Genomic DNA, 12,548 nt, shown 5'->3' with positions numbered 1-12,548 from the left:
GAGAGAGAGAAGGGGAGGGAGCAGGGTAGGGAGAGAGTGAAAGAGGAGGGACTAAGAGCAGGAGAGAGATTCGAAGAAGGGAGGAAGAAACACCATGGGGGGAAATACAAGACAGATCGAGAGAAGGGGAGAGAAACGGGACGGAGAGACAGCAGGGGAGAGAGAATGGGAGGAGGAGATATGTCCAGATGTGGCGGAGGGGTCAGAGGAGGTTGGTAGGTGTGAATGTGCAGTACCAGGGGAGTCTGATGCCATTATTGTCCTGGATTCAAGGGGTTAGTGTTCAGACAATTTTGTTCGCACCTTCACTTTTCTGCTACCAACTCATATCCACTGGCCCACAGGCTGACAGTGCAATTCCAGCTCCCACAGATGAATACTGTCATTGTGTCCTTGGGCAAGTCACACCCACCTCACCCTCCGGGGTCTTCATATACAGGTGTGTAGCAGAGTGCCTTGGTAACTAAACCCATCCACTGTTTCTGTATCATCAAACTGAACAGAAAGTCATTGGACCCGTTTCTTTTACTAAGTCGTTTTAGATCTGCGGTTGATTGGAGCCATATTGTTTCTACAGAAAGCTGAATATTTAGTTTTGAACAGCTTTTCTATGACTTTACACAGACTTGTATCAGGGCAGAGACTGTTATCAATTTAATGCAGCACTAATACCACACACAAGGAAAGTTTCAGCCACTTACCAGCCACGTTTCAGATGTTAAAGTTTTCTTAAAGTCCATTATATCTGACCTGAATGCTACTTCATCCATTAGCATTTAATGAATACCTTGCTGCAAAGAGGCCACATTGGTCTGTCAAAATGCAGCTATACTTTTGTACAGTGTCATTTGTTATTGTATAAATGTCTGCACCACAACTGACAAAAAGTTGGAGGAGTGAAGACGTTTCGCTGCTTTAACTTCGTCTTTTACTATGGATCAGACCTGGACGACTGAGGGATTACACAGACAACACAGCTGACAGTAAAGATTAGGACTCTTTGGATATTTCATCAGTTTATGCAGATTTTCTTTGGAGGTGATGTTTGTTTACATTAGGAGTAGAACCAAAATGGCCGCCAGTGGCACATACTGTAAGTCACGTGACTGGCATGAACCGATTGAAATTTAAAATGAACAAAATGTAAAATGAGGATTTGTGTGTCATCGATTATAAGTGAAATCCAGTCAAATTACTCTGAGACATTGTTTGGACTACACATAATCCGGTTCTGGTTCTATACAGGATAAGCAACTAACCAGCTATTTACTTGGCATTTTAGTTTCAACGTAAACAAGCCATTCCTGACGCAGTTGTTGCACAGATAGATGATGTGTTTCGATGTTATTACCGGTTAAGAAAATCTCCAAGAAACTGGCAAGAAAACCGTCCAAACACTGAAGGAAGCCACTGTTACTAAACAAGAGGAGACTGTGCATCGTGCTACAAGATACAAGATGGAGAGAGAGAAAGGATGGACAGAGAGCAGGAGAAAGATTCAAGAGAGAGAGGGAGGAGAGAGCAGGGGAGGGATCCAAGATGGAGCGACAGAGGAGGGAAGAGATTTGAGAGGGAGACAGTGCAGGGGAGAGAGAGGGCGGGGAAGATATTTGAGAGGAAGAGAGGAAGGAAAGAGAGAAGGGGAGGGATCTGAGATGGAGAGAGAAAGGAGGGAGAGAGATTTGAGAGGAAGAGAGGAGGGAAAGAGATTGGAGAGGGAGAGAGGAGGGAGAAAGAGCAGAGGAGAAATTTCACAGAGACGGGAAGGAGAGAGAGTGGGGGAGAACGAATGGGAAGATATTTGAGAAGGAGAGAGGAGGGAGAGAGGGAGAAGGGGAGAGGGAGAGAGAACAGGAGAAATTCGAGCGGGAGAGAGAGCAAGGGAGACATTTAGGAGGGAGAGGGAGCAGGGGGGAGATTTGGGAGGGAGACAAGAGGGATAGAGTGCAAAGGAGAGATATGGGCAGGAGAGGAAGGAGAGAGAGCATGGGGGAGATTTGGAAGAGAGACAGGAGGGAGAGAGAGAAGGGGAGGGATCCAAGATGGAGAGGAGGTAGAAAGAGCAGGGGAGAGATTTGAGAGAGAGAGAAGGGGAGAAATTCAAGTGGGAGAGAGAGCGGGGGAGACATTTACGAGGGAGAGAGGAGGAGAGAGATTTGAGAGGAGGGAGAGAGGGGGGGATAGATACAAGTAGGTGTGAGAGATACAAGCAGGAGAGGAAAGAGAGAGAGTGGAGGAGAGATTTAAGGGAGAGAGAGGAGGGAGAGAGAGCAGGGGAAAGAATCAAGAGCCAGAGACAGCAGGGGAGAGATATGAGAGGGAGAGATTTAATTCACACTGGTGACGCTGCCTGATAACAAGACAATTAATGTTTATTTCGACCAACATGATTTAACTTGTAATTACCTCACGGCTACCAGAAAAAAAAACGTGGCTACTGTGTAATAATAAGGTGGACTCTCGCCTAGGGTGACCAGACGTCCTTATTTACCCGAGACAGTCTCAGTTTTGAGCCCTGTGTCCCCTGTTCCAGCAGATTTATACAAAACCACTGATTTGTCCCAGTTTTATTCAAGCAATGTCCCAGACGTCCCCGTATTTGATCAGTTTGATACGCGCCAACATAAATAAGAGGATATATTGGCACACACAGTTTCATTTATACCAACCATTCCTCCCCGGTAAATCTGGTCACCATACTCCTTCGCCCTCAGCTGAGTTTGATTACGGTCTCCAAATGGTTATAACAAGCAGCTAGCACTAACATTAGCTTTTCCATGCTATTTCCTGTACTATAAGCAGCTAAACCAGGGGTGTCCAAACTTTTCTCATTAAGGGCCACGTATAAAAAAACATAGACTGGCCACCAATACAGTGAATATGCGTTATTATTACAAGTTAGACTAAGCCACTAGATCTTTATTGGGACACATTAAATATTTGATATGGGCTTGTTAAAGTAGATTTACAGAAATATACACTAAAAAGTATTGTTTAAGGTAATATGGGCCAACTCATCTGGAAGCTCAAGGGCCAAGAAAAATTGGTCTGATGGCCGCATTTCGCCCCCAGGCCACAGTTTGGGCATGCCTGAGCTAAGCGCTTTGTTGCTCTCTACCCAAACCCAAAAGATGCACAATATGTCAAATCCTCCAGATACGGTAATCCTGACCAAGACTAGGCAAACATCTTGGTTCTAACCTGCCATCTTGGTTCCAATCCAATGCAGTTTTATTTCCAATGCACTTTAAAAACAATACAGTTGACCAAAGTGCAGTACACAACAATAATGATAAAATACAGTAAAATAGACAGACAGACACGTAACAACACACTGTACAATGAAACGCCAAACACCTTAACTTAATCTCATCAGTAGACCCCGTTAGCATGGTTTTGTGGCTAACGACAGCTAGCGTTGCCATTTTTCAGCCATGATATATCCACACAACAACGAAATGCACATAAGCGCTAAAGCACCGCAACGACAAGTCTGCTAACAGCGCCAACTGCCCACGCCACGAATCCAAACACGTTATTTTATTATTGAAGAGTGGAAGGGGGTCAAACCTGTCTTTTGCAGCTGATGTTAGGAGATGATAGTAGCTTTCGCACTTCACACCTACTCCCAAGAGTTCAACAAACTTGCACTTAAAAGTTCAATAGATTCGCGCTCACGAGTTCAGCACAGAAAGAGCTAGCTACACAGTGAGAACTGTAGGGGTCAATGTGAGACAAGGTGACTCTGAGAGAAATCACACGTGCTTTTGATGGGCCCTTTAACGCAGCTAGCATCAAGTTAGCAAACACTGTTCAGTATTCAGAATGAGGGCGAACTGGGATTACACACTCTTTTTGTGTCCTTAAGCAAGACACTTCATTAAACTCGCCACTTACAATGATAACTAGTCTGAAGTTGTAGTAAAAGTATATGTAGAGTGTGCTTACAATGATGTGTAGCATGAAGCAGATGAAGTTCTAGTAAACATATATGTAGTCCATAAACTTACAATGATGAATAGTTTGTCAGGGGTGTCAAACACATTTTCACAGAGGGCCACATCATGAAAATGGTCGCTCTCAAAGGGCCAGATGTAATGTGAAATAAATGTAACTACTGTTTTAACTTATTCATAAACGTTCTGCATTAATGACTTACTCAATTTACAAATATTGCATATGTATTTCCATAGATGTAAAAAGTATGGCTGTATAACTTAAGTTTATCAGAAGATAGCAGTCATATCTTTTAATTTACTTTGTTGTGGGCCACATAAAATGACATGGCGGACCACATTTGGCCCACAGGCCTTGAGTTTGACACATGTGGTTTAGGTTGTAGTAAAAATATATGTAGTGCATGTACTTAAAATGATGAGTAGTATAAAGTACTTGAAATTGTAGTAAAATAATACATAGTGTGTACTTACAATGATGAGTAGTATGAAATAGTAGTAAAAGTATATGTAGTGAGCGTACGTACAGATACTTACCTACTTTTCATTAATTTTGTGGTTCAGTCCCTGCCCAAGCATTACATACTGTTGTGTCCTTTAGCAAGACACTTCACCAAACTTGCCAACGGAGTGTGTCAGAGTGACTGTATAAGTAGTATCTTCATTACAACAGATGCTTATTTATTTTCCACTAACTTATCGGTTCGATCCCCACTACTGGGTTTACATACTGTTGTTGTGTCCTTAAGCAAGACACTTCACCAAACTCGCCAGTGCAATGTGTCAGAGTGACTGTGTAATTAGTACGTTATGGCAGATGTTTACCTATTTTTCATTAACTTAGTGGTTCAATTCCTGCTATTGGGTTTACATACTGTTGTTGTGTCCTTAAGCAAGACGCTTCACCAAACTCGTCAGCGGAGTGTGTCGGAGTGACAGAAAAATTGGTATCTCAGTTAGTAGAAACAGTGCCTCACTAATCCATCCATCCAAGTTGAAGGGTTGATCCCCGCTACTAGTCGTGATTACTGCCATTGTGTTCTTGAGCAAGACACCAAAAGTTGCACATGCACAGCAGCCACTTGAGGCGCGTTATATTTTAAATCCAATGCCATGTTTATATTATTTGGAAGAAATTGAGTTGAATATATATATTTTTTTTGTATTTATTTAAGATATTTTCTCCATTTTACTTATTACTTGGTTGCTACGGTTGTACAAAATTGAACCCACAACTTAATAAACGGGTGTTATCCTGTTGAATGCATATTTTGTACATTTTACAGATAAATTCAAGTTCATTTCAAGCTTCAGGGCTGGAATAACAACACAAAATGCCAATGTCATTATTCACTTTCAATGCATTTTTTTTGTTTTGTTTTTTTTGCATAATTTCTTTTTTTGTTTTGTTTTATAATCCTCTTAAAAAATCCGAACCAACCTGCTCTGCCACTGCTTCTTTTATTATTTCTTGTGCTCACTTCTTTCTGCTAAAAGTCAATTAACCATTTACTGACCCATGAAAAAATCTTCTCAAATTTATCAACAGCACAAAACACAGCCGTGCTCTTGAAAACGTTATGAGAACTTCTCAACTCAGAAATGTTTTTATAATTTAATTTAGTTTTTATTTTAGAGTTTTTTTTTATTGATAAGACTGTAGTGTTGTGACAGGCAGAGGTCATAGACAGTGCATGTAGGGTGTGTACTTTCAGTAGTGAGTAGTATGAAGTAGTTGAAGTTGTAGTAAAAGTATCTGTAGTGATGGTGAGCAATATTAATTTATAGTAAAAGTATATGCAGAATTTGTACAATCATGAATGGCACATTAAGTTGCAGTAAATTTATATGTAGTGTGTCTATTTACAATGATAACTAGTATGAAGTTGTAGTAAAAGTATATATGGAGTGCACTTACAACAATGAGTACTATGAAGTTGTAGTAAATGTATATGCAGTGTGTGTACTTGCAGTGATGTGTTGTATAAAGTAAATGAAGTTCTAGTAAAAATACATGTAGTGCATGTACTTACAATGATGAGTAGTATGAAATAGTTTATGTTGTAGTAAAAATATACATAGTACATGTACTTAAAATGGTGTGTAGTATTAAAAAAAAGTTGAAATTGTAGTAAAAGTATACATATATGTAGCGTGTGTACTTTCAATGATGAGTGCTATGAAGCTGTAGTAAAAGTATATATAATGCATGTACTTACAACAATGAGTACTATGAACTTGTAGTAAAAGTATATGTAGTGCTGGTACTTACAATGATGAGTGCTATGAAGCTGTAGTAAACGTATATGTAGTGCATGTATTTACAATGACGAGTGCTATGAGGTTGTAGTAAAAATATATGTACTGAGTGTACTTTCAATGATATGTGCTATAAGTTGTAGTAAAAGTATAGATAGTGTGTGTACTTACAATGATGAGCAGTATGAAGTAGATGAAGTTGTAGAAGGAGTGCGCGTCCATCACATAGTACATGATCTCCACCCAGCCCTCCAGCGTGATCACCTGCAACACGGGGGCATTTTTAAGAGGGTCAAGGGGGTAATGGCACATATTGGCTGCCACAATTCAACACAAGGGCAGCTGTGGCATCTTACGCACAACAATCCAGATGTACAAGAGTAACTGATCCAGATTGTTACTTTATGTTTGAGTAATATTATTTTGAAGTATGTTTTTGGCTATGAGACTTCAATCTCCAGAATAGGCTGACAAGTTAGTTGAGCTGACATTAAGTCTTTAAGTTTTATTCGAACACTAAACAAAATACAGTTACACTTCTCCCTTATGGGCTTGCTGTAAAATAAGGTTGTCAGTTCCATATCATATACTTTAGGGGAAATTATCAAAATCAGCCCTACATCTCATCTAAAAATAGTGGCGGAACTTATTCATTGGTTATTTTGTCTTATAGTCAGTGGTTAACATGAAAACACAATATCGATCTTAGTGATGAGACGATAAGCAATAATATCGTTTATCATGATAAAATAGTCGACAATAATCGTTCACGGGACATTTTATATAATCGTGATAATCGCCAACAAAGATAATCACCATTATATCACCAAAAAATGCAGAGAAAAGCTACTTAACCACAGGGGAATTGACAGGGGGGGACAAAGGGGTCTGTTGTCCCGGGCCGCAGGGTCTTAGGGGCCCAGAATTGTGAGGCTTTAAGACTTTGGGCCTCCAAATTTTTGTCGAGGGCACTGTTTATCGTTAATGTTCTCCGCTAGATTGTAGTTGTTTTCACTGATAACAACATGGGACTTATTCATAACATTAAAATGATAATTATTCATATCCAGAACATATTTAAACTGTCAGTAACTTTAAGCGTTATCGTGATATAATCGTTAATCGCAATTATTTTGGCCATGATAATTGCGACTCAAAATTTCAATATCATCCTATGTCAAATCAATCAATCAATCGCTATTTTGAAGTAAGAATAAACTGTAGTTAAATATTTGGGCTACTCTACCCAATCTCCACAACACTAATAAAATCCTTACCTGAAAAATAACTATCCAGGCGTATACGATGTTGTCAAAGTTGATGGCCCCCTTGTGCGGGTTGGTGTTACCGGTGTGGCAGCGTGTGTAGTACTGGTTCCAGTTGATGCACAGTCCCAGTGCTTCTCCGGCGCTAGCGTTAGCCGCGGGCTCCGGACTCAGCCCCAGCGCCTGCCTGTGGAGCGCGTCCTCTTTGTCCAGGCAGCAGGTCCGGCCCCCCTCCCTCCGAGCTGGGACGTCCGTGCACGACATGATCCCGTTCTCCGAGGCCAGCGAGCAGATGAAAGGCCGCTCGTCGTCCTCCTCCGGCCGGTAGTACGGGGCGGGGAGGGTCAGGCCTGCGGAGCTGAGGAAAGAGAAGGGAGTTTACTACAGTGAGTTGATAACACTTCATAATAACTACACTTTATTTAGCCTTAAAAGACCATGAAAGATCATAAACAAAGACTTAATTCTTAATGAACCTATAGATTATTAAGAACGTTTCAGACTTAGTGACTACTTAAATTATTTGTATTGTTATTGGCCTTTAAACATGGCCTTGAGCACCTCTGCTTTGGCACTGAATGATTTAGAAATTAACACAACACTGAATTAAAAAAAAAATATATACATACAAACATAAATTATTACGCAGCGCCAGGACTCCCCATATTCTGGTCCATAGACTGAATATATAAAACTGTATATATAAATGGACATAGCTAACCTGCTAGCCACTTCTAGAACAAAGCTAAATGCAACTCCACATTATTATTATTATTATTATTATTATTATTATTATTATTATTATTATTATTACTATTATTACTATTATTATTATTATTATTATTTTTAAATGAGGGAAATCTTCAAAAAAAAAAAAAAAAAAAGTAGTTTATGTGTTCTGTAATAACCTAACTCCTAACCTTAATTTAGTTGTCAAGAAGCCTGAATAATTCTTAATAAACTGTCATGCTTAACTAGGGCTGTAAATAATGCAGTTGTTCTAAAGTATTACCAGGCGTTCAAGTACAAGTACAGTAGGTCACACACTGCTAAATCTTTGCCTTCACAGCAGAGTATTTATCTATAGCTGATTTTTACGGTCTTAAAAAACATGAATAAACAGAACTAGTTGATTTGTAATTGGTTTACAGTGGTGCAAACAATAAAGTTAAAAAAATCTAGCCTGCTAACATGCACTTCCTGTTTCTCAGAATGACATCACACTTCCAATTGTACATGTTGAGAAGATGAATCTGAAAATGGTTGACCATACACTGAACTGTTGCTAGGAGCCTAAAGCCTGTGCAGCTTAAATCATTGTGACAGGTGTGCTGCAGGGAGGGTTTACGGGAGGGTCATGAACAATAAACAATGGAAGTCAGATGAAGAATCTGACTGTTAAATCAGTATTTAAAGAGGCAGTATTACACTTCCATGGTGTATTAACTGTTAACACATATATATTTAGATCATTGTTTTCTTTTATTGTTTTGAAAAAAGCTATATTTGCCAAAAAACAATGTATTAACATGTGCACTATGTAACTTTTCTGTATTGTGTGCCATTTATTTGCTTTCATTGTTGTTATTCTTGCTTTAACTGGAATATTCCACTTTATGACTTGAAACATATACATCTCAGATCTATTAAATTGCATTTGTTTTTATTGCTTGCCTTTTCACAGATCAGACCTGTAATTTGGTATCATCTGCTTGTCTCCAGATACATTTAATGCCACACCATGGAACATCCCGGACAAAGCAATAATTCCAGGCAGATGGTGGACTTAAATTTGCGTGTTGTCTGCATCTAATCACAGAGAATTTTAACGAACGCACAACAGGAAGTGCGCGGTTACCATGATAGTTGTTGTCTGGCCTCTGTAAGTTGTGAAAAAGAGCTTATAAACTCATCATGGTGAATAATCAGGACTAATGCCTTTAACTAAAAAAAAACAAAAAACAAAAACTGCAGGGATTTGCCAATTTTAACTACCGGTATTCAAATGATGTTTTCAGTTTGATTCTAATCTTGTAGCTCTTTTTTCTAACGCACACAACGAACACGTCATCACATAACATGGGCGCGTTATCAGGTCTGGCAGTAACACAACACCCAGCTGGAGAGAGGACCCGGGCGCCAAGGTTGGAATCAAAGGCAGCGAAAGAGCCCTGTAGGGGGGCGGAGCATGAATGAGCGCCCCCTGCAGGTGACTTGGCATGTCGCGGCGCACCATGGCAACACGCTGGGAACACACCTGCACATGCAAACGGCACCGCTGCAGAGCTACGGGGCACAGCGGGGAGACGGTGTCCGGGTTTAACACAGAGCCAAGTGAGAGAGAACTGTGTCGGATTTTTGCTGTCTTAAAAAATGCGAAAAACAGAAGTAGCTCATTTGAAACGGTTTGCAGTGGACCGAAGTTATTCCTCACTTACCTTGCATATTATGACCATTCTGATTATCCACTGCGATGAGTTAATAAGCGCTTTTACTAACTTTCAGAGACCAGAACGGAGTTTAAAGCTAACAGTCACTAGCATGCTAACACACTTCCTGATTCTCAGACAATTAAATGCTTTATAATTAGATGCAGACCGTACACATCAGACCTATTTTGACCTTGAGAGCTGCTTATAGAATATCTGTACTAAGGCAAGAAGAATTTTGCTCAAATACATAAGGGAAAAAATATATTACAGGACATTTTTGCTGAATAAAATTATATAAAACGAACTGATGAATAAATAAAAAAGAATCATAGCAACTGTTATTGATAAATGGTCATATTTTTACATAGCCCTTTTCCTCCTTCACGGCACTCAAAGCTCTTTACATCAAGGAAGCACCCACCCACTCACATTCATGCATCAGTGTACATAGGCACTGAGGACAAGGTGGGTTAAGTGTCTTGCCCAAGGACACAACAACAGCATTTATCTGTGGGAGCTGGAATTGCACAGACAACCTGTGATATAGAAGATATATGTCAAGAGCGGGATTCGAACTGCCAACCTGTAGATCACTGGACACATACTGTACCCACTGAGCTACTGTCTATACCAGGGGTCACCAACCCTGTGCCCGCGGGCGCCATATCGCCCCCAAGCCCCTCATGAGTCGCCCGCAGACCGGTTCTAAAAATAGCACAACTCACTAATGAGCTGCATCTAAAATTTAATTTAATTCTGTTGATTTTTTTTTTTTTAATCATGCTTGCGTTTATATAGATTTAAAAATGACAATATTTTAAACATATGTTCATTATACGTGAAGTTTAGATAAGTTAAGGTGAACTTTGACCTACTCACTTCAAAGGTCAGTATTGTGCGCGTGACAAAACCAGTGCTCCGCTCTGCGCTGTGAGGATGCGCTGAATGCAGTTTCTTACTCCAAAACATGGTAGAAAATAAAGAGATCACTTTCACAACGATTTAAGACTGTAAAAGAAACCTGCGCGTATCTCATCTGCGGAGCGACTGTGGTGACGGCAAAGCAGCACAATGTGGAGGGACACTTCACTACGTCTCACAAAGCTCCACACTAACTACCCACGCGCACTCCCCATGGAGACGCACACTATGGGCAGAACAAGCCCAGAGCTAAACGCAGCTTTGGGTAAACAACAGGCTTTTTTCACGACACCGGTGAAAAAGTCACACAACGCAACCGAGATTTATTTAAAAATATGTAAGCTTATTTTTCTTTAACATTACATAATTGATAACGTTATGAAACATGGTGCAATGTATATTATTTATGTTATTATTTATGTATAAAAAGGTTTGTCAATGGATAGTGAACATCCTATGAGATGTAGTGATGTAAGTGTCATGTGGAAATTTAACAATTACTAAGATTAGTAAAGTTAAAGTGCTGAATACTGATATCTGTTTCCCTCCTTGCTCATTGTTGATAATTATTTTGAGAAATCATTAATGTGATCAGTGTCTTGCAACATGATCAGTGTCTTCACATAGATGATTATCATTTATCATTATTAATAATGTATAACTAAAGGCAAACTGAGAAAATGTATTATTTCAGAAGAGCGTCTCAAACTGGTAGCCCTTCGTATGACCCAGTGCCCATAAAGTAACTCTCAGGTTAAAAAAGGTTGATGACTCCTGGTCTATACTGTACTGTACTGAAAAACCCCACACAGATTTAAGCAGGTGGCGAATCCTCTACCAAAATTAATTACACAGTGCACCTAAATTAATTTCATATATTTTTGTTGATAATTTTGTACAGATTACAGCATGACTTTAATTCATGATACTATATTAATCAAAATTAACTCTTGTTAGATTTACGCCACATTGCAATGCTGTTACCTCCTCAAAAATATACCTCTGTTCCACCTTGTGATGTCATGAAGTGGTAGTGTTCAAGTTAACAGCTCCTTTTTACCTTTAGTTCAGAGATGGAGGCTGAAATTACCCAAATGTGTGTGTTAAACGTATGAATGAAACAAAGCACAACTCCAGGTATATTTGCGATAAGGAAACATCATTATAACATAGATCAGAAAATAGCGTAATATGGGCCCTTTAAAGCACGTTTTTTGACCCCGCTGTCAGACCGGCGAGCCCCAGACCACATCCTTTAAAGCCAGAGGAACACTCCACTTACTCCACAGCCACACTTGACCCCAATCTCCGCTCTGTGACACCGGCCCTTTAAGAGCTCTCAAGGCTCTGGTATCCAACCCAGCTCATTACACACAACCATAAGGGCTCTTTAAAATAATATGAAACTGTATTTGGATCAAAAAAACAAAACAAAAACAAAACAAACATAGTACTGTCAACATAATTACAGTTCAGCTTATAAAGAATTTTCATTCAGTAAACAATAGCATAATAGTAGTAGTAATACATTTTCTTTGCACTGGTTTGTTGCATTGTGTTTATTATTTTCATGGACTTTTGTGTACTGCAGACTATCTATCTCTCCAGAACCTGAAACCACTGCAGAAAAATAGTGTGCGTGTCTGTTTGTTCCGTTATCAACTATCATCAGTAGTTTTATAGATGTTGCAAAAGCCTTTTTCTTATGTTTTTCA

General features: G+C 39.6%; 1 protein-coding gene across 1 annotated transcript in view; it reads right to left on the bottom strand.

Annotated features, from left to right (window-relative positions):
- LOC117374768 (voltage-dependent T-type calcium channel subunit alpha-1I-like) overlaps positions 1–12,548 on the bottom strand; it is a 240,336-nt gene that overhangs the window by 106,576 nt on the left and 121,212 nt on the right. The window contains exons 6-7 of the mRNA XM_055223783.1: positions 7,493–7,838; positions 6,387–6,479 (exon numbers count right to left, since the gene is read on the bottom strand). Coding sequence (XP_055079758.1) covers positions 6,387–6,479; positions 7,493–7,838 — 439 coding nt within the window. The remainder of the gene's footprint in view (positions 1–6,386; positions 6,480–7,492; positions 7,839–12,548) is intronic.

This window comes from Periophthalmus magnuspinnatus, chromosome 8 (assembly GCF_009829125.3).
Source record: "Periophthalmus magnuspinnatus isolate fPerMag1 chromosome 8, fPerMag1.2.pri, whole genome shotgun sequence".
Classification (NCBI taxonomy): domain Eukaryota; kingdom Metazoa; phylum Chordata; class Actinopteri; order Gobiiformes; family Gobiidae; genus Periophthalmus; species Periophthalmus magnuspinnatus.
Note: the sequence above shows the minus strand (reverse complement) of the source record. Positions and strands in the feature narration are given on the sequence as shown.